The 23,960-nt window shown below is 36.6% G+C and overlaps 2 protein-coding genes across 2 annotated transcripts in view; one reads left to right on the top strand and one right to left on the bottom strand.

Moving 5' to 3' along the window:
* Window positions 1-2,086: 2,086 nt before the first annotated feature.
* On the bottom strand, window positions 2,087-8,750 carry LOC140156750 (uncharacterized). Its single transcript, XM_072179707.1, has 2 exons — window positions 8,658-8,750; window positions 2,087-4,482 (listed from the first exon to the last, which is right to left on the bottom strand). The coding sequence occupies exons 1-2, from the start codon at window positions 8,732-8,734 to the stop codon at window positions 2,766-2,768; spliced, it is 1,794 nt and encodes a 597-aa protein (XP_072035808.1). The 5' UTR covers window positions 8,735-8,750; the 3' UTR covers window positions 2,087-2,765.
* A 5-nt stretch (window positions 8,751-8,755) lies between these two features.
* The window catches only part of LOC140157636 (uncharacterized), a 37,394-nt gene continuing 22,189 nt past the window's right edge, over window positions 8,756-23,960 (top strand). Inside the window, exon 1 of the mRNA XM_072180874.1 lies at window positions 8,756-8,980. Coding sequence (XP_072036975.1) covers window positions 8,856-8,980 — 125 coding nt within the window. The 5' untranslated portion in view covers window positions 8,756-8,855. The remainder of the gene's footprint in view (window positions 8,981-23,960) is intronic.

The following is a 23,960-nucleotide window of genomic DNA, read 5'->3' as shown; positions in this document are numbered from 1 at the left end:
TAACCTAAATGCCTAGGTCATTATTACATGTTTCTCATTTGCAATTTTGAATTTCTGAGTAATAAACCCATAATAAAATTTTCAGCTGTATTCTTCATTAACTTGTGGAATACATCAAATGAGAAACATGTAATAATGACTTAGGCACTTTGGTTATGAGGGTGATGATGATGTTTCATTTAATGGAGGGAGGTGTGAACAAAATCATGGTTTGGTAGTTACCAGCCCAGAAGTAGTATAATGTTCTATGGGCCACTTTGACACACATTGCCCTTCTAGAATCCAAATCACTGGATCAATTTCAAAACAAGAATATTTGAGTGATGGGCCTCACTGTGAGGTGGAAAACACCATGTGTTACAATCAGACCACCCACCTTTAAATAAAGATTGCTGGCAACTGACTCAAAAGATGCTGAACAGGTCAATGATATAAACAAAGGAATGGATAAATGAACAAAATGAATGAGCAAACGAATGAATAAACAAATGAAAAAACATATCAATGAGTAAAATGAAAGAGAAACAGAATTTGACTGTGGCAATTTGCAATATCAATTTAAATACAATAAACATGAAACATGTACTCATTAAAAAAAGAGTGGCTGCCTACCTGATGTTTTATACATGTATAAACAAACTGGGTTTTATATAAATAAACAAACACAATGCTTTAAAAATGTTGTCAAAATGTTCTTTTAAATTATTTTGAGGCAAAAATTTTGGCAATATATATATTAAAGGTCAACCCTAACATATACAATATCAGTATAATACTTCTTAATTTCTTATAATGCTGAATGTTAAACAATCAATATTTGAACACCATAAAATTGTGTCAAAACAAAACAAAATCACTAACATGTGTATCTATAAACAATAATAGAAAACTTTTTATAAAATAAATAGTTGATAGACTGTAATAATACATTTACATAATTATGTATTAATTATTTTAATATATTAATTATATATTAATTATATATTAATTATTTTAACTTTTTGAAATCACCTGGTAGAAGTCCCGGATTTTATCACAGGTTAAAAACTGAATCATCAAAGTCACTGTCATAATCCATTCACACTTGCTGATGTGCTAAACATATAACCTAGCACATTGTATTTCACAGCCCAAGGAAGAACAATTCTGTTGATTTGGGCCTGATTTGGACATAAAGCTTCCTATCCTATCCTACCCTATCCTATCATATCCTATCATATGGTGTAACTTGCACACTATGATGTCATGACTGAACTGACTCAGTCGGCCAATCAGGAACCTACTCCCATAAAGAACAGTTCTGTAATCCTACATGTATATCACCCTATGTCGAAAGGAGACTAACGGAGGATAGACAGACCTGTACTTTCTGCTGCTGATGGTTACAAAGTTTAAGGAATTATGACAGCAAAACTGATATACTCGTAATCTGTAAATGATATGTATCATATTGCACACCCTGTTTATTTGCACACATAGCTTGTATACCCTGTTTAAGCTAACAGTGATCCATTTATTATAAAATCTTGACCTGGGAATTATACAAAGAATTGAACCCCCTGGGCACTACTGGTCATCTAACAGCATTTCTGATTGGTTGATAACTTGAAATGCTCATTTCAATTGCCAATTATGACCAGGCTTTAAACTGTTTATGGTCAAAGTTACATTTGCAGATGATCTTATTAATACCCTCCTTGATTGGTTCAAAATTGGACACAATATTCATTTTGGCCAATTGGCAGGTAGTTCTCAGAGGGGTTAATTAAGATCATCCAAGTTTACTACTTGGTTTCACACAATATTGGTTATTACAATCATTTTGATTCTTCTTGGATGTGGTTCATCTCTAGATCGCAATTTCAAGCACAATGATTCAGATTAGCTAAATTGTAAAAGGCTAAATTGTTGACCAAAAAGTTTGGAAGTTTTACTTTAGTGATAAAAGAAATTATAAATTTGGGCAAGCTTTACAATTATTAACCGCTGCCACCATAGACCATAAAGACACTGTCATCCCAGATTAGATTAGGATTAGAGTTATGTTTAAGGATTAGGATTAGTTACGTGTAAATGTAGCTTTAGGGTTACATGTAGGTTATGGTTGGGGGTGATGACCAATATTCAAAAGTTGTTTCTAAATTTAAATATCACATAATTTATATATGCTCCTATATCCCACAATTTTCAATCCATCAGAAAACATAATAAAATTACAATATGGTTGAAGTTTCATACATGCAATGCATTGTGGGATAGTCTTGGTACATTTGAACTTTGAACTCTAGAATTATGAGCAAAATTGTTTAAATTAACTAATTATTCATTTACTATTGTGATAATGTTATTATCAAAAATATTTTAAATAATTAATTTGCACATGTAGATTACAAAATTCTTTTCTTATTTAATATTTTAGTGAAACATTTTCAAAAATATTTTGTAAGATTCACAAAAAAGCAATTTTTCAAATAGCTCTTTAATAGTTCAGCTAGCTGTACCAAAATTGATCGAATCCATCCCACTATAGTCTGTATATCTACCTCGAGTCGCCGGCACTAGCTTTTAAGTTCAGCGTGTTTTGCATTAGCTTAGCGTTACTTGGTGCATATACATACTTTTACCCGCCCGATCAACATGCCGCATATGTACACGCAAGAAACCACGCTAAGCCAACACAGCACACGCTAAACTTCAAAGCTAGTGCTGGTGAGTCAAGGTAGATATAGACTATATGTATTGTAAATTTGTAATGCCAATAACGCTTATCCTGAATAATGAACATCCTTCTTATGTCTTCTAAGATTACTTGGAGAGCTGAATGTGCCATCACATTGCACACAGACAAAGACAGGTCCACCAGTGTGGATCTTCTCATGGGTCTTCAAGCTACGACGGAATTTAAACGACAGCGCACAATGACTACACGTGTAAGCTGCTACTCCTGTATGCGTCACCTCGTGTCGCTTAAAATTCCTGAAATTAGTATACTCTTTATCACAGTGGCTACATTTGAAAGGTTTTTCTCCTGTGTGGATTCTTTCATGCTTCCTGCAGTTACCTCGTTGACTAAACGTGTTGTCGCAAAAACGGCACTTGTAGGGTTTTTCCATTGTATGGGTACGAAGGTGGACAGTAAGCTTGCAGCTCTCGCGAAAACTCTTGCCACAAAATTCACATTTATATGGCAACTCTCCTGTGTGACCTCGGATATGGACGTTTAAATATCCTTTGGTGCTGAATTTTGAATCGCAAAATGGACAACTATATGGTTTTTCCCCGGTATGTATGCGAGTGTGCACTTCGAGTGCTACACGAGATCTAAATTTCTTACCGCACTTGTTACACACCCATGGGAAGGGATCTTTCAGATGTGCACGCTGATGGATTAGTCGATTAGAACTCATGCTGAAACTTTTGGAGCAATATAAACAACGATACGGCGTAGATCTCGAGAAATAATACTTGGCTGGATTGATGCGTATATCTTTTTTTGACTCTTGTTTAGGTAAAACTGGTTGACTCTTTGAATCGTATTCATCATGTTCCTGTTCCATTTCTGTTTCATCTGAATCATCAGTAACTTGTTGTTTTACTATAGTTTCATCATGTTTGGAAGGCTTAATGCGTAAATCTAAAATGAGCGAATCTTGGTTAAATGGAATGTTTTGACAGTGTCTATCTTTTCCATCACATTGATACTGTGATCCTGTTTCGGAGTCGCTACAAATTTCTTGTTTGACTTTCACATCATCATACTTTGACCGATTGATACGAAGATCAAGAATGTGCGACTCTTGCATGCATTGTGCTTCCTGGCTTTGTAAGTATTTTTCACTGCTTTGGTGCTGTGTAGCAATTTCATGATTACTAATTTCTTGTTTGACTTTCATGCCATCATACTTTGAATGATTGATACGTAGATCAAGAATGTACGAGTCTTGCATGCATGGAAGCTGCTGGCCCTGTAAATATGTTTTACAATCACTTGGCATCTCATAATCATTGCTGATTTCTTGTTTGACTCTAATAACACTTGTCTCACCGCGAGCTTCTTGCTTCCATGCTGATTTAACATTATTGTGATCTTTCGGATAGATATTATTGCACAAATTATAAACTGATGATTTGTCATCAGTTTTGGTTACATCTTGAAATGCCTGTTTCTCATCTGTTTTTATTGCACTTTCATACCCTTTCCTGTGGGGATCTTGTAAGGTTGGTCTCAAGTCATGTAGTCCTTTCTTTGGAAGGATTTTATCCCTGGAGTGAGGATTCTTATGTCTAGATCTGCCGTTGACCCGAAATTGCTTGTGAAGATGCCAATGAGTCTGTGTGTGGTGTTTGAGCCGCTGGAAACTGTGAAAGTAACGTGGGCAAAACTTGCAGCGATGTGGCATCAGAAGTCGTTGCTTGGTGACATGGTCATCAAATATGGACAGAAATGTGGACATCATATTGCACACTCCAGGGATGATAAATCTGAAAATAAAAAACAACAGAAAATAGTACCGGTACATGTATATGAAATGTGTGTAAGTGTATTTCATGATATACAGGTAATTTGAAATATTTTCAGTGAGCACAGAACATAAGCCTCAACAGGTAGGGTGGTGGGCTCCTGGGTTCCAGGGGCAAAACCATGGCAAGTGTGCACTCCCTGGAAGGTCCTGGGTCCAACCCTGGAAGGTCCTGAGTCTAGCCAGAGGTACAATGTACTCTAGTTGTAGTAACTACAAATTTCGAATTTTGATTTTTTTTCTGGGAACCCTGATACCAGGATACTGGATACTGTGGATTTCGTAGCCCTGGGGAAAACACAGACATGACAGAAGTGGGTTCTGAATCACGTCATCATCATGACGTCGGCACGGCACCTCACCTCACTCATTGATCAAGCTGTGTAGCTAGCAATGCATGACCTACATTGCAATAATCAGGGAGAGCAGACATCAGACATTGCAGAAGGACCTGCAGCCTGGCCAACACTCCTGACGGCGTCCAGTAGCGTATACATTCCTTTTTAAATGGGTGCACACCCATCTCTGGGTATTAAAAAAAAGTAAAATTGGAGAAAAAGAGAAGAGAAACGCCCGTGTGCATGTGATTCTGACGACATTAATCTCATATTTGACCATTTCAACTTTAAAAAAGCAAATTTAGGCGTGCTTTAAAGCCATGTGTGATTTGCTTCACAGCAACGCCCTCAATTTTACTTGGATTTCTACTTTTTGCATAATTATAATGCCCAGTGGTGTACTAAAATACCACGTAAAAGACTAAGCCTGAAGTGCTTTAATAACAGTAAAATTTAACTTTTTATATTAAAACCGGGTCGACCCGGTTTTGTTCAGAGTTCATCGATCAACTGCTTGCTAACATCTCCCGTGGATATCAGCTTCTGTGTACACACATCGAGCACGATGCTCCGTGTAGTATTACATGTTACGATCGGCGAGCGTAGTACACGCATTGTAGGCGCTGGAATGAAATTGCAATTTTCTTCGTTATACCTCATTTGTTTGGCTCGAAATTAAAAGAGGATAATGTGATCAGTGAAAACAAATATTTTATTCGAAATCTATTCTTTATGCAAATCACACATTATTGCTTTAATAGCGTGAATTTGTTCCATTAATGCTTCAATATTAACAGTTTTGTGATCCTTTCTTAGCTCACCAAGAAATTCGCACCCTCTCCGGTTGCTTAAGTTTTCGCGCCTGAAGTCTGATGGTCAGGAAGTGTAGTGTTAACTTATTAATACTGCACTGTTGTTTATGTCCATATTCTCTCGATCGGGGCCACATCACATCTATTCATATCTGGTTCCATACAGCAATACGCAGTATTGCTGTCTGGTAAGCAGGTATGAATTGAGACGTCGTGAATTGAGACGTCGGAGCCGGTCAAACACAGAGGACTAGCCTACATCCTGTATCCTACTATCACTCAAACAAGCAAATCTCTTCACGAATTCACTCACCTTGTGATCCTATATCATCAGTTGAAACAAACATCTAAGTTTCCAAAAACAACTTTGTCATTCCTCAAAACTACAAGTAACTTCATTAATAAAAAATTGAAATCCTACTATTACCCGTTATTGAAAATTTTGTTCGATTTATGTCAACCAAAAGAATGCACGACTCGAGTTCAGTTGACCAAAATGGTATCTGGTGCCTCCTGTCACCTCAGATATGACGTCAGTATCAAGCTGCTTATTAAATATTCATGAAAAGGTCACAATCGGTGGATCGGATTGGTTGAAATCAACGCCACGTTTTTGACCTTAGGCGTGGCAAAGTCGATTTTGAGTTTCCCGTCACCATCGACCGCACTTCATTTTCGGGCCCGCACTTGAATTCATTATTGCGATTTTCGAAAAATAAAAATAAAAACTTATCATTTTTGCCAAAAAAACGATGAAAAGCTGTGCATTTTAGTGGAAAAATCAAATTCAAAACATCGATTTCGCTACCGGCATGGCAGTAAACTCATTGCGGCCTGTTGATTGGCATGTGATAGTGATAGCCTAGATCCTGTAGGCCCGGTTCAAGCGCTTTGTAAATATGTTGACGTCGCAGTCCTTTTCCCGCGTGCGTATCATATACAGGACTGAAAGACTAATGCTGTCATTGGCAGATCAATGATTCTACAGTCATGACAGTGCTGTTCGCGAAATCGCACAATGAATAGTGATGTTTTTGCGAATTTTAAAAAAATATATTGATTCTGTTATTTTTGAATTTCTTTTCATAAATATCAATCATATACTTTAAAATAGTACTTGGTATCGTTTTACATTATTTTACTGTACAAAATGGCACAATTTATATATTTCAACTCTGCTATATTGTGACACTGTTGCACGAAATATGCGGATCTAACAAAAATATTTTTCAATGTCTGATTTTTTTTATTCTACAGTGCTGTTTGTGACTTTGCACAATATCGTTGTTTGTGGTAATGAAAGAAATATATTAATACTGTTAGTTTTATATTTGTTTTCCCGATTGATCAATTATTTATTTTTAAATAGTATTCGACATAGTTTTAAATTAAATTTAATATGCAAAAAGAGCAAAAAATTATATATTTCAACTCCGTTGTGTTTATGACATTGCTGCAAGAACTATGCGGTATTCAACATCAACAAAACACGCGTGGGGTTTTCCCTTTAATTTTGTTGGCGCAAGATTCGATACTGAAGTTGTAAAGCTTACCAATTCATGAATTGCAATTGTTTCGTATTTTGATTTCAATTTGATGGGACTGTGCTGACGTTTGTATTAAAGATTTGTCATGTACATATCAATTAAGATATGCGACAGTGGTCGTACTGTCATGCAGTGGACGATATCGCATGTCAATGACACTGCTGATTTTTACGACATATAATTAATACTAATAAAAAGAAAGGAATTGGTATCAATTTTGACCTTGCACTTATTTGCAGCCTCTTTGCAAGTTTATATCTTTGGTTAAACATCCTTTGAGTGAGTGAGCGGTAAATAACAACGTGTTTTACACTCGCATTTGGTTATATAATGAAAGTCACAAAAATAATGAATAATGAAAAAGTTACCTCACTTGTTTTCAAAAATTATGTGACGGGAAACTCAAAATCGATTGTTCGGAGCCTTACAGGGGTAAGAGATATGCATATTCATGTATGAAAACAGCGATGCGGATATAGTATCATCACCGGGACTGAGAAATGCGACATTTTCGATGTTTGTACCGGGGAATTTCAGACACGGAAACTCCGCAGAGATTTCTGCAAATTCGTCCAAAGGTAACCAAAGGGTTGGGGATCGCATTTTTAAGTATCACTAAATGTTTCGGAATTGCGGTCGGCTAAAAAGTAGACAGTTTCGGGGACTGTAATTGGTGTAGATGTCACATTTTGAACAGTGAGCGATAAGTGACCAATTTGATGCTCAGCACAAGTGTTTATCTTTACTCAGGGTAATCTATTCATGCATTGGAGTGAAAACAACTTATCGCATATTTTTATTTGCAGAGAGTCGAACCTGGGACAATAGTGTTATAGCTTTAGTCCGAATAATCAGAACCAGAACAAAATATTAATTTCTGACATGATCCTGTTCTGGGTCTGAACTGTTTCTATTCAAAATCTTGATGGCAAAGTGGACAAAAGAAGCACATGGTCCTACTTCAGTTTTTTAATCCCCTATTTATGTTGCGTGAATCACTCTATTGTGGACCATCCTTTTGATACTTGAGTATTTGGACAAGCGGAACAGTTTTGACAGACCCTTTGTCTACCTCTCTGTTTGTAAACAAACGAGGAGGTCGAAACCGTCCTCCTCGCCGAATAGGAAAGTCAGCGTAATAGTACGGCACTGTTATAGCTTGTGATACACCCCAGAGTTCAGTGAATGAGAATGTTGTTTTCACTCCAGTGCTATTGTCAGCCGGTTTATGCCCGGATGTGCGACCGACAGAATAGGCACAGTCTTTACATAATAGTATGCATATTGTTTTATTATTTTAGGTAAGCTTAAAAACAATACTGTACAAATTTCAGTAACAATTTTCATGCATATGATTTCAGTGCTGCACCCTGTTTAGCTAGATAACTATAGTATCCAATTTCAATAAAATATATCTATTTTAAACAAATAAATACTTACCCAAAATCCCCATATACCCAAAAATAATGAGAAAAATCCGGCCAGAAAAAGTGACCGGATCTTCCGTCCGCGATCATCCGTCGCCCATTTAACTTACACACAGCCCGTAACCCTACCAGCAGGTCATGAGGTCATTTGAAAAACCAGGTCATTCAAAATCATCGTTCTGCAAACTTGCAATATTTGGCTGAGAACAGCATGGAAAAGACACGGAAACTTAGTTTGAAAAGGAAGCGAAACGTAGACAAGAAGCAAACAGATGCGAAGAAGAAATGTTTAGCAAATAACATTGCATTTGAAGATGGAGGGAACTCAATCAAAAAGTAAGTGATAAGTACTTCATAATTGTCATTTCAGTCTTCAGCATTCAGTCTGACAGTAAGTAGCGAGGACAACACTTTTTAGGTTTATTCTAGGAACATCTACAAATTTGGTATCACTGTAAAGAGCATTAAGAAACTTAGACAATGGTACCAAAAACAGCTCTATAGCTCAAAGTATGGGGGAGTTATACCTATTTGAAGTTGTGAAGGGTAGCGGAATTTGTCTGTAATTTTTTGTTTATGGTACCCTGGATTTATTTGTCTAGCACTTGAATATTTTTACAAGTAACACTTACAAATCTGGTATCAATGTAAAGGGCATTAAAAAAGAAAGACAATGGTGCCAGAATCAGCTCTATAACTTAAAATATGGGGAGGTTATGCCTATTTAAAGTCATGTGAAGTTTACTGGGTTTTTGTGAGTCAATTTTTTATGTACAATACATGTAAATACAGCATTATTTTAGAGACGATGATATTGCCACCAAGAAATAAATAAATAAATATTGTAAGTAAATAACAAGTAAATTTAGGAATGAATGAATAAAGGAATAAATAAAAAAAACAAAACAAATGAATATGTAATCATAATCTAATTATGACCCATGCAACACTTGAACATGTTCTGCCAGTGCCATTAGTTTACTTGTCAACCTCATCTGACACTGCACTACTCAACTTTAGTATTGAAAAAAAAAATACAAAGGAAGTGAAAAAAAATTGAAAAAAAATTATACAAATTCTTAAAGTATCATAGAGTTGATTAAAAGTAGTAACAAAAATAATATCACTTGAATTAAGTGTGCATTTTGCATTTTACCACATACGACATGACCCGATATGCGCTACATCTCCCACCCAAGCGTCAGCCCGATCAGGAACAAGCGTGCACCGCCACCTCACCACTTCTCCCGTATTGTCGTATTTTCACGGCCAATTGCAAATACGGGTCATCACAGTAATTCCCTTTGCGCATCTATGCGCGATGGATTTTGGCAGCAGAATGACCACAAACATCTTTAAAATACTCTAAAATTTCATATTATATGGGTGTAATATAGGTGTAATGACCTCCTTCTGCTCCATTTCAACAACTTTTTACGCCAAAAACCATGAAAATCTTACCTAAAAAATAGACTTCAAAAAACTGAAAAATTAGGGGCTTTCCCCAAAACAAACCCCGTCGTGTTTGGTATGAGTGCAAAGGTCACAAAATTCCCTATAAAATGATGACATCATCCCCTAAAGTCTCGTGGAGTCTCGTGGATAAATCCAAATCGAGATTTTGTGAATTTCAAGCAGGCGAAAAAATGGCGTCCCGTCGATCGAAAGTCGCTACTGGTCGTAACTCCTGAACTTCAACAAGTTCATGACATTAAAAACATGCTTAATGTTCTTTTTTTGTGGAAAACTTTACATAATCGGAAAATTCCATCTTTAAACTCTGTAAAAATAATTTCCTATTGTATTTGGAGTTTTGAAAGGATGAGAAATGGTGAGTTGTTTTCACTAAGTTTCACACACAAACAGATACAAATGCGTAAATCATCGTATGCGCTGATCTCGCTACAGTAAGCTATAGCTCATGAGCTGGGTCATGTGTCATGTGTGTGGGTCATGGTAAGCTTGTAATAATTTTGAAAAGCTTTGGCAGACTCAGTCATAGAGTCAGAGGAAGCATGGCATGGTGATGGTACTAACATTATTAATCATAAAACTCACATACTAATTTAGTAATTTACAAGTGTCGACTGGTAATCCCTTTGCCACAGATTTCATTAGACCGAAATAATCAGTCCCAATTTACTACAATTCACTCGCTGACGCATTAAAGGGGCATTTCGTGATCCACAGCCTCATCCCCCACTTTTCTCAAAAAAAGTTGAGATTTTTATATCACTGGAAACCTCTGGCTACATAATGTTTATGTACAAAATATTTCTTGCAGATTAATTCGTTTAGCAAAGATATCGTGAAATTTGAATTTCGTTCTGGTGCACCAGAACGAAATTACAACGTATTGTCTATGGAGCAGTGTAATACACATAATCATGCATAATTCGCAAACGCAATATCGGAATCAACTGAAATTTTGGGAATATGCTTTTTTTCGTGGATTTGTACTGAAAAATGTCATAAAAAGAAGATGCTAGGATCACGAAATACTCCTTTAATAAACTGTATTTGGAAGATTTTAGATTTCATCTGTATAGGAGGAGTTGAGAAATAAGTTCGTAAAAATGCTGATGATGATTTAGCTAGTCAGCCAAATTGGAATTTTCATCGAAAATTATTTAAAGAAAAGATAGGTCAAGAAAATCTACATTTTCACTTGACCCAAATATATAATCTACTTTTGTGATGAGAGAATTGCATGAATTTTAGAGGGATTTTAATAGCAGTTCTGTATAGAAATGCTGCTCTAGATCTATCATGTTTTGCAATTGATGCACATGTTGGCTAAATGTTTTTAACAACAGTCAATGAGACTTTGACACTGACAGGATGTAACTTTGCTACAGAAAGCTCTATGACAAAATGGTTTTCAGTTTTGGCTTTGAGCTTTATTTTGATATATTAAAAAGATGTGGTTTGATGACAAATTTGAACTTGCCTTAGTTATGCCTACAAAATCCTACATTAACAATTTTAAGTACCCGGTAGTTTTTGGCTCTGAGCGAAGCTAAAAGGGCCTACATGTAAGTGATCGCAACAATTAGAGAGCCAATTCGGGCGTTGGTTTTTATGCTAAGTTAGTTTGTCTGTTTGATATTTGGTCTTGAAATTTGTTTCTAAATGTTGCTTATTTATTTTTTAATCGATTGCACTCCAGGTGGATTTCAAATACTATCGATAAAATATGATTTTTGGTAAAAAAGCCACGATGAGCGAGTGGTTTTGTGGTACCCGTGTGTGCTAGAGATTATTTTGGTCTGTATAATTTAAGTTGCGTAAAAGTGACGGAAACCAACGGAGGGTAATTTCTTAAGATTCAGTTCAGATTCAGAAGTTATTTACTATTTCATAACTTTTCTTAACTATTTCTTTACAATTTAAATAAAGAAATAGTTGAGGAATGTCAAAAAATGGTTAAGAACATGTCTGAATCTTGAATAAATGAATCAGGTAAATGAATTTCCTAGTGGACTATTTTTCCTTGCGCAAGTGCCTTGGCAAGTGCACATATTTTTGTGCCCTCAATTTTTGTGCAAAAACACGGACCGAAAGTCATGAAAAATGTTCGTATTTCATCACACTCATTGTAGTTTTGTTAGAATATAGAATTAAAAAGTCAATTTAATCATATTGTGGACATGATTCTGAGGGAAAATTATATTTTCAATGAGATTTTACTTTACCCCACTTTGCAATATTGAACAATTTCCGTATTTTTCCATAGCAAAAACAGTCTAAATAAATGATGTTCCACTTTGCACAACAATTTTATACTTCAGAATATCAAAGATTGATATGTTTTCTCATGAAAAACAACATGGTTTTTAGGCCAGGACTTCCAAGGTTTATTTGATCGATGTTACGTCGATGGTCCCCGATCTCGCCATGATTTTGGACTGCAGCTTGCTTGTTTTATGTTTACAATCAGGAGGTCATGACCTATGGCGTATTGATCGATTCTGATCTGTTCTGATTGGATGGTCTCAAGGTCGTCACAGTTATGAATGAATAATTCACAAGGTCATAAGGGGGGGGGGGGGTTGACTGAAATTAGTGGTTTCAGAAATCATTGATTGCAAGTTGCAAAGTTTCATCTTTTACTGTGCAATATTAATCATGAGCTAAATTTAGTAATCCCTAATCAGAAAAAAGTTACAAAGATCAATTATTTGACCCGATGGCTGCTTTCGGAAACTAATAACAACTAGTAGGCCTATGGGCATGAAATTTGGTAGGTACAGTCAACATTTATAGCCAAATTTTGGGAAGGTCATTTCGGTGTCACCAGAGGTCATCTGAGGTCAAATTAGTAAAAACTACTGGATGGGCGAGTTGGTGGACTGACAGTCAACATTGGAGTCAAATTTTTGGAAGGTCATTTCGGGGTCATCTGAGGTCAAATTAGTAAAAACTGTCATATGGGCATGACACTTGGTAGGTACAGTCAACATTTATAGCCACATTTTGAGAAAGGGGTACAAGCAGGAGGTCATGACCTTTTGGCGTAGGGCCTATTGATCGATTCTGATTGTTCTGAAGGTCAAATTAGGTCAAAATTGGATGGGCATGAAACTTGATGGGTACAGTCAATATTTGGAGACAAAGTTTTGGAAGGTCATTTCGGGATCACCAGGGGTCGCCATATGAGGTCAAATTAGTAAAAACTGTTGTATGAGCATGAAATTTGGTGGGTACAGTCAACATTTAGAGCCCAATTTTGGAGGGTCATTTCAAGATCACCTGAGGTCATCCAGGGGTCATTTGAGGTCAAATGAGTAAAAACTCTTATATGGACATGAAACTTGGTAGGTACAGTCAACATTCAGAGCCAAATTTTTGGAAGGTCATTACTGGGTAACCTGAGGTCATCCAGGGGTCATATGAGGTCAAATTAGTAAAAACCGTTATATGGGCATGAAACTTGGTAGGTGCAGTCAACATTTTCCCTTGGGATAGGCCTACTTTTTAGTCCCAATTTGTAGTGACATCACTCTGTATGTTTTTAACATACCAAATTTTACAAATTACTCTTATCAAACAATGTATTCTTCATGCACATTAGTACCAACCCCCCCCCCGCCATGTGGTACCTCTCCCACATACCCGAAAGGGGGGGCGGTCAAAATTTGATGAATCATTGTTTTTATATTGCGCATTGTCAATTTCAGTCATGTAGGCCATGTTATTAGGCCAAAATAAAACTTTGAAGAATGTCTCTCGTGTACAAAAGTATGGGGAAACTGAACATTTAAAACCACTTGTTTAGGATGAAGGAAGCATTTTTTCAAAAAAAAGTCTAAAACAGGTTTTTATATCAAAAATGGTCTCTTTTGGGGTGCTAAATCTGCTAAAATGTTTGTCGTCCTCAAATTTTAACCAAAAGCACACTGACCGTCAAGGATGGGGTGCTGATTGGTGGGGGTGGGGTGGGGTGGGGGCGGCAGTGGATGCCAAGCACAAAAATGGTTAATTATTGCCTTATTGTTTTGCTTCACATATATCAACATCAGCCATATTGGTCATGTAATAAAGCCAAAATAAATTTTTTAAGAGTGTCTCTTGTGCATAAATGTATAGGAAACTCGAAACTTTAAAGCTTGTTTTTTGGAAGAAGGAAGCACTTTTTATTAAAAGTGTAGAGCAAGCCAGGAGCTTTGAAATGTTCTTTTTACCATCTGAAATGGCCTTTCCTGTGGTGCTAAATGTGCAGAAACCATCTGGACCCCACCGGGGACCCTTAAGCCGTTAAGCGGGCCTCGGACCTCCCCCCCGCCATGTTGTCCCCCTCCCACATATCCGAAGGGGGGGGGTCAAAATTTGATGAATCATTGTTTTTATATTGTGCATTATATATATCAATTTCAGTCATGTAGGCCATGTTATTAGGCCAAAATAAAACTTGAAGAATGTCTCTCGTGTACAAAAGTATAGGAAACTGAACATTTAAAACCACTTGTTTAGGATGAAGGAAGCAAAAAAAAAAAAAAAGTCTAAAACAGGTTTTTATATCCAAAATGGTCTCTTTTGGGGTGCTAAATCTGCTAAAATGTTTGTCGTCCTGAAATTTTAACCAAAAGCACACTGACCGTCAAGGCCCAGGATGGGGTGCTAATTGGTGGGGGTGGGGTGGGGGCGGCAGTGGATGCCAAGCACAAAAAATGGTTAATTATTTCCTTAATGATCTGCTTCACATATCAACATCAGCTATGTTGGTCATGTAATAAAGCCAAAAAAATATTTTTAAGACTGTCTCTTGTGCATAAAAGTATAGGAAACTCAAAACTTTAAAGCATGTTTTTTGGAAGAAGGAAGAACTTTTTATTAAAAGTGTAGAACAAGCCAGGAGCTTTGAAATGTTCTTTTTACCCTCTGAAATGACCTTTCCTGTGGTGCTAAATGTGCAAAAACCATCTGGACCCCACCGGGGACCCTTAAGCGGACCCCCCGGCCGTGCTGGGCAAGAGCTCCGCTCGCTATGATTAGCAAGTTCAGGATTTTTTTGGGTCAGCTTGTGACATCCCTGACTGTTGTATTTAGTCTGAAATTTGGTGGGTAGTCACCAATTAGAGCCAAAGCCTTATTCAGACTAACACTATTCTTGACATAGGCCTATTTTGATACATTTTGATTAGTTTAGACCCATTTGGACCCTTTTCCATCCAATTCCACCCGTTTCGATCCATGTGGCTAAATAGTAATTCCCAAAATTGATTGATGTATCATTGTATGCTCTGCAAATGAGATAGCTACCAACTGACCAGATGTACCCATTGAATGTAATATGTCACATATACTCAAATGATTTCACCTGTTGCACATTCGACTTTCACTGTCACCAAAAAGCACAGAGCCACAGCGCCATTGGTGCTCTTGTTAAACAATGAGTTTCAGTTTCATGTAGTTCACACTACATTGTACATGTATGTCCCACACTGCGCCTATAATGACATTCGTTTTACTCTTGTCTCTCAAATTAATGATGTTCTTGTCACAGATGATTTCTCTGACATGGATTATTTTGTTAACATTATGTGTGCTAGTGACTTTGATATTATAAGTAGTTGCAGAGTATGTTAAATCAGCTTTTAATGTTCACGCTTATATTTTAAAGGGGCATTTCGTGATCCACAGCCTCATCCCCCACTTTTCCCAAAAAAGTTGAGATTTTTACACCACTGGATACCTCTGGCTACATAATGTTTATGTACCAAATATTTCTTGCAGATTAATTCGATTAGCAAAAATATCGCCAAATTTGAATTTCGTTCTGGTGCACCCGAACGAAATTACAACACATTGTCTATGGAGCAGTTTAATACACATAATCATGCATAACTCGCAAACGCAAAATCGGAATCAACTGAAATTTTGGAAATACGCTTTTTTCGTGGATATCTACTGAAAAATGTCATAAAAAGAGGATGCTAGGATCACGAAATCCTCCTTTAATGCAAAACCTGTAATTCATACACATGAATGTACTGTAAGCATTTGTTATGTATGCTAAATTTCTTGTCACATGATGCGCTGAAGTCAACCGCTCTTCCGTTTATATGTAAATATTTAAAACCCTAAAGTACTTGTTTACCTCAATAGTTTGTTAATATTTTATCTTTTGTTCATGTCACATAAGTATTTTTATAATAAGTATGTTTAAAACATTTGTATCAATTGGGGTGTTTTTGTAGATGAGTGTGCTTGTTGATGATAACCTGTTTGTTGGGTTTTTAAACATCAATAAATTTGACCAATAGGTCAAGCTAATCTGTAATCTGTCCCTGTAATTGTTTTGCGATGACTAAAAGTAAATGAGTATGTTTTTAAATCTGACTGCTAAATTAAAGAAGAAAAAAAGGTATAAAAGGATTTCGTGATCCTTGCATCCTCTTTTATAACATTTTTCAGTAGATATCCACGAAAAAAGCTTATTCCCAAAATTTCAGTTGATTCTGATTCTGCATTTGCGAATTATGTATGATTATGTGTATGACACTGCTCCATTGGCCGCTGTATACCAGAACGAAATTCAAATTTGACGATATTTTTGCTAAACAAATTAATCTGCAAGAAATTTTTTTTCTTCGCGTGATAGACACTTGTAAGGGTAACAGTAAGGAATGTGTGTTATTAACTTCAATGTCAATGAAAACAAACGAAGTTACCTGCTTTGAATACATTAGGCTTCCGTTACATTCTTGTATGTTTTTGTTTGTTTACTCATCGTGGAGCTGCATGTGAAAGGTTCCGATTATCATGATTGTTTGTTTACGATCATGTGATGAATCATGTGATTAAACGGGACTGTCACCATTTTGTAGAGTGGGGGCGCTATGTTTATTTAATAATAACAGACGATGCTGGACATGACATGTGTGTTTTGTCGTGTTTTATAGTTTATGTTGTAGTCTTTTTTTTCGGATAAGCCGTCGTCGTGGTCTGCAATAATGATGAGGCCGTCGGCGTGGTGGGAGGGCTAAAATTGGTAAATGGCTTTTCAAAAATAGTTGCCCCTATGTTTGGCCCCTTCCATTTTGTTCCATTGCAAAGTCGTTGATGAATATTTACGCGGTTACTTGGTGTGTAGGCCTATTTTTGTCATGTACAAATTTTTTCAATGTGTGTGTGTACAATTTATATGCAATGTAAATAAACTATATTGCCTTTTGGTTTGGTTTCAGTGTTGAAGGGGCTGTGTAATAATTGTGACAGGGTTCCTCTATAAAAATTCGAAGGATTACCACAGGTAGTGTGTTTATTTTGTGTGTCAATCACAATTTTATGCCCCCCCTATTATTCTTCCCACAATATGAGGGCCCCCCTGGTGGCCCCCCTTTCCAAAAGCCTTAACATCAAAATAGGAACGTTTGGGTCATACAAGATTTATGATCCCCCTATTTGTCTTGCCAAAAATTTCAGACCCCCCTGGTTGACCTACTTCCGATATCATGATTTAATGAAACACCCCTAGGCTATAAATAAAGATATACTGTAAGCAAAACGTTAAGAAAGTAGGCGCCAATACCCGTCAACCCAATTTTGCGAACAAGTAAATGGTAGATTATCGCGTCCGACCACTGCTGCATTGGCGTTAATCAGATGGTGCTCCTAATTAAAAAGGAATAAGAATTAATGGCCCCTTCCATAGAAGACAAACATATCGCGATTTGTATAGTCGCATCCATTTGCATGAAAAGTGTGATGATCTGTCTGAAGGTAGACTGTTAAACGATATCGCAAGTGTGTGTTATTTCAATATAATTAGGATAAAGAGAGTGGAATATCGAGTGTCGCAAATGTTAATATTAAGGTGGGTGCGACTCTGTCTTAGACTTTAGTACAGGGATCGATCTATACGATGATTAGGCCAAGTAAAAAAAGAAACAAGTTTCTCGTCCGGACTTTTTCAAAAAAGGAGGAGGCAGGGTTTTACTATTTACTATTTTGCAATTTTTTGCTATTTTTTTCCAAGATGGCCGCCATGCTAAATATGGCTAGATATTGTGCTATTTGAGTATACTGATGCAATGTATGACAAAACAAAATAATAATGATTTGTATCATTTTTAGTCCACTTGCTAAGCATGTTTCAAAATTTGTTTAGCTTGACAATAGGCATATTCGATATACCGAATTTCCTGGTTTATATCGGTTTGAAATCAATACCGTCCGCAACCGAACATTAAAAAAAAATGTTTTCCTACCCTTACACAAACTCTAACCCACCCCAAAATATACACCCACCCAAGCCCAACTATCCTTTAACCTAATCCAAAGCCCTTGCTTTGGGAATTTAATAGGGGAGAAATTGATTTCACCTGAAAATCGGACCTATATTTAATGTTTTAAAATGCATGAATGTTAACGTTTTAATCCGACTGAGCGCTTGAGTATAGTCCCACCCCGTTTTGGGTGAACATTTTTCAAAATTGGGGGTGGGACTATACTCAATTTCAAAAAAAATTTTTTTAAATTTTTTATTTAATTTTTAATTTTTTCGGTTTTGTAGTGTCCCTAGACCTAGACCTAAATGCTAGGATCATTCATGGTTGACCTAAAAAAAAAAAAAAAAAAAAAATTCAAGATATTTTGTATTTTTATATGAAAATTGATAATTTGTATTCATGTCATAGTCTATTAATGATTTCAAAATGCATTGAATTTGAATGCATTTTGAAATCATTAATAGATTATGACATGAATACCAAGTATCAATTTTCATATTAAAAATTCAAAATATCTTGAAATTTTTTTTTTTTTTTTTAGGTCAACCATGAATGATCCTAGCATTTAGGTCTAGGTCCTGGGACACTCAAAGTCGAAAAAATAAATAACTTACAAAAAAAAAAAAAAAAAAAAAAAAAAAAATTTTTAAATTTCTGAAATTTTTCGAAAATTTGTGGGTGGGACTTTACTCGAAGGTGGGACTATACTCGCGTCAGTACGGTACCTTATTTTGCCTCATTTCATCGAAATTGTTATTTTTCTAAAATTCTAAAAATACCAAATAAATACATTCAAGTGCAAAAGCTTTTTTCTTCTGGGTAAGAATTTTTTTTCTTACATGTAACAGCTTTTTTATTGCAGGTTTAAAATTTGATAAACAGGTCATCATATACAAAATGCATGCATGGGCCTATTTAACTAATTTCTAACCTGCAAGAAAAAAGCTGTTGCATGTAAGAAAACAATTCTTACCCAGGAGAAAAAGCTTTCGCACTTGAATGTATTTTTTGGGTATTTTTAGAATTTTGGAATTTTTTTTTATTTCCAAAATTATGTGAAAGGTTTCTCCTTCCTATAATTAGCCATAAAACTTGCCATTTTGAAGAGACTAAGTTTAAAAGCTAAATATAGGTCCGTTTTTCACCCCTAATTCTCTTTTGGGGGTTGGGGCAAGGGTGTTTGGCTAGTTGGGCTTGTAGTAAGGTTAGGGGTTGGGTTAGAGTTTGTGCAAGGGTCGGAAAAACAGTTAAAACAAAAACAAAAAACAAACAAACAAATTATTTTTTTTTTTTTTTTTTTTTTTTGAATAGTAAATAGTAAATAAAAGGAGGCGGCGGCCAAAAAGGAGGCGGGCGGGGACGAGAAACTTGTATTTTATTTTACTTGGCCTTATTTTCGGCAGGTTGACATTTAAAATACACGTAACCGATGCACCACGCATTTGAATAGCAGAGCGGTACTGCACAGTGCCGCTTGTTACCTGTCCATGATGATGATTATTATGATACTTATAGACGTACATCATCATTCATGAAAATGGCAAATGCACTAATGCTGCCGATATTCGACTGTTCCATCTTGCGACCTCGCACACGAAGAGGACACTTACCATTGTTATTGCACTCAATGGGAGAAATCACAAAACATGACATAAAAGAAAGGTATTTGGATACAAAACATGCAAAAGTTGTATCTATGACCAGGGAAATTGACTTGATTTCCCAGTGAACTAATTTTGCAATAACATACACGCAGCAGCCCAAAAGTTTCGAGAACATGCTGCAAGTGGGACCCAAACGGAACATGCTCCAAGTCATGGATTAAACGGAATAATTACCAAAGACAAGGCAAATGAGTGGTATTTTTTGTTTTGAAAAAATTGACTTTCAACTGAAAGGCCCTGTACAAAGCATTAGGGATTTTGCAATGTCCCCTTTCAGAACCGTGACAAGTGGGTAAATGCAATAGATGGAAAAACCCGTTCGGCTGCTGCATGTATGTTATTAAGAAAAATAGAAACACATTTTGGCCGTAAATCCCCAGATGTGAAGGAAATGCGTAACCATCAGACCTAACACGTCAGATCTAAGAGTTCACACTTTCTTACTTGCCTCTGCGGGCTCTTCCGTTTGGTCCCACTTGGAGCACGTTCTCAAACGTTTCCGCTGCTGCGTGTATGTTATTAAAGAAATGAGCAGTTCAGTTTCTTTCTTACCCCGCGGGGCTCTTCCGTTCTGGTCCCACTGGGAGTATGTTCTCGAAACGTTTGGGCTGCTGCGTGTATGCGTAAACGTTGAACAGTAGAATGAAGAGGTAAAGTGAAATTCTCAAAATTTCTCAATAACAGTTCGCACTTAAACTGCATAAACATCAATTTCTTAAGAAAGACCTAACACATCAGACCTAACAGTTCACACTTCCTTACTTGCCCTGCGGGCTCTTCCGTTGTGGTCCCACTTGGAGCATGTTCTCAAACGTTTGGGCTGCTGCGTGCATGTTATTAAAAAAATTAGCAGTTCACAGTTTCTTTCTTGCCCTGCGGGGTTCTTCCGTTCTGGTCCCACTTGGAGCATGTTCTCGAAACGTTTGGGCTGCTGTGTGTATGTTATGAAAAAAATGAGCAGTTCACAGTTTATTTCTTGCTCTGCGGGGCCCTTCCGTTCTGGTCCCACTTGGAGCAAATAGAAACACATTTTGGCCGTAAATCCCCAGATGTGAAGGAAATGCGTAACCATCAGACCTAACACGTCAGACCTAAGAGTTCACACTTTCTTACTTGCCCTCTGCGGGCTCTTCCGCTTTTGGTCCCACTTGGAGCACGTTCTCGAAACGTTTCCGCTGCTGCGTGTATGTTATTAAAGAAATGAGCAGTTCAGTTTCTTTCTTACCCTGCGGGCTCTTCCGTTCTGGTCCCACTGGGAGTATGTTCTCAAACGTTTGGGCTGCTGCGTGTATGCGTAAACGTTGAACAGTAGAATGAAGAGGTAAAGTTAAATTCTCAAAATTTCTCAATAACAGTTCGCACTTAAACTGCATAAACATCAATTTCTTAAGAAAGACCTAACACATCAGACCTAACAGTTCACACTTCCTTACTTGCTTCATGGGCTCTTCCGTTGTGGTCCCACTTGGAGCATGTTCTCAAACGTTTGGGCTGCTGCGTGCATGTTATTAAAAAATTAGCAGTTCACAGTTTCTTTCTTGCCCTGCGGGTTCTTCCGTTCTGGTCCCACTTGGAGCATGTTCTCAAAGCGTTTGGGCTGCTGCGTGTATGTTATGAAAAAATTAGCAGTTCACAGTTTATTTCTTGCTCTGTGGGGCCCTTCCGTTCTGGTCCCACTTGGAGCATGTTCTCGAAACGTTTGGGCTGCTGGGTGTATGTTATTAAGGAAATTAGAATCTGGAAATTGCAAAATGTAGGGCAAAATTGCGCCATTTTGTGGAAATAGCGGAATAGCGCAATTATCACTTGAATGAGGAGGTAAAGTGAAAATCTGAAAATTGTGTCATTTAGCATAAAATTGCGCAATTTTTTGAAAATAGCGGAATAAGCGCAATTATCACTTCAATAAAGAGGTAAAGTGAAAATTTGAAAATTGCGCAATTTTTTGAAAATAGCGGAATAGCGCAATTATCACTTGAATGAAGAGGTAAAGTAAAAATCTGGAAATTGCGCAATTTAATTGCGCAATTTATCGCAAAATTGCGCAATTTTTTTGAAAATAGCGGAATAGCGCAATTATCACTTGAATGAAGAGGTAAAGTGAAAATCTGGAAATTTGAAAATTGCGCAAATTAGCGCAAAATTGCGCATAATTTTGTTGAAAATAGCGGAATAGCGCAATTATCACTTCAATGAAGAGGTAAAGTGAAAATCTGAAAATTGCGCAATTTAGCTTAAAATTGCATAATTTTTTGAAAATAGCGGAATAGCGCAATTATCACTTGAATGAAGAGGTAAAGTGAAAATGTTGAAATTTGAAAATTGCGCAATTTAGCGCAAAATTGCATAATTTTTTTGAAAATAGCGGAATAGCGCAATTATCACTTCAATGAAGAGGTAAAGTGAAAATCTGAAAATTGCGCAATTTAGCTTAAAATTGCGCCTGAAGTTATTGTCATAATTGCGCTATTTTCATTGAGCATTGTGAAAGATTCATAATTGCAATGTTTAGTTCAAAATTGCGCTAATTTCAAAATGGGGTTGATAATTGCGCTAATTTGGAAAAGTTATTATCATAATTGCGCTATTTTCATGGAGCATTTTGAAAGTTTCATAATTGCAACGTTTAATTCATAATTGCGCTAATTTCAAAAGATGGTTGATAATTGCGCTAATTTCAACAAATTCTTATCATAATTGCGCTAATTTCAAAGCCTCACATTGATAATTGCATATTAGCAGTCAGTGTTGCTATTCTGTGTTAATATCGCTATTGTCAGTTCCAGCGCCTTTATGGAAAGGGAATGGAGATACTGACTGTTGCTCATACAAATGTAGGCCAGGATCGAGAGCATGTTTTAGGCGAGTTACAATATGGGCGAGTTAGGTAAAGGCGAGTTAAAAAGGCGAGTTACCCCCACAGAGTCAGGCTATTTTTAGATATTCCCATGGGTAACACTATGAAGTCCCAGTGGCGAGTTACAGTAACACTATGAAGTCCCGGTGGCGAGTTACAGCAACACTATGAAGTCCCAGTGGCGAGTTACAGTAACACTATGAAGTCCCAGTGGCGAGTTACAGTAACACTATGAAGTCCCAGTGGCGAGTTACAGTAACACTATGAAGTCCCGGTGGCGAGTTACAGCAACACTATGAAGTCCCAGTGGCGAGTTACAGTAACACTATGATGAAGTCCCAACAGTGAATTAAAAATGTCTACTGTTTTTTTTTAAAGCTGCTAGTCCAAAATCAGCAAAATCAGTTTCCATTTATCATATATTTCTCTCGGGCTTGCAATGATCTTGGGAATTAATATATTAGAGGCAGTGCTACTCTCGCCTGTGCATAGGCTGCCCTCTTCTTCTAGTATAAATAAAATCCGAAAAAGTTATACAAATAAAAGTCATAAAACTTTTTTATACACTTTAAAAAAAAAACCATAACACAAAGGGGCACAACACATAATCAGTCAATTGATTGATTACTCAACTATTTTATGTACCATGAAATATAAACAAAATGTGATAAACAAGCAACCACTAATACCGTAAAACCTTGTCTACAAGCATATATATGCCTCTAAACGGAGTTTTTTTAATGCAAGAGACGAGAGGCAGAAACTCTCCACAAAAACATTATTTGGAGTTTGAACAACTATATTACTGATATAGGCGACTGTACAAACACGTATTATTGTAAGACCAATCTATTGTAATGTGTTTGTGGAGGGTATTTGCCTTTCGTCAAAAAATACCTCGTTTAGAGGCATTATATGCTTGTAGACGGAATTCTACGGTAAAAAAGAAACCTATAATCATATCTCACTACTCTTGAAATAAAAAATCATACAAATACATTTTCATCAACATCAGTGGCGGTCACTAGTACTGTGCATTCTACTGATACTGAAATCCTTTT

The sequence above is a fragment of the Amphiura filiformis genome, chromosome 7, assembly GCF_039555335.1.
Source record: "Amphiura filiformis chromosome 7, Afil_fr2py, whole genome shotgun sequence".
NCBI lineage: Eukaryota > Metazoa > Echinodermata > Ophiuroidea > Amphilepidida > Amphiuridae > Amphiura > Amphiura filiformis.
The sequence above is the reverse complement of the archived record's forward strand: the minus strand, read 5'-3'. Positions and strand labels throughout refer to the sequence as shown.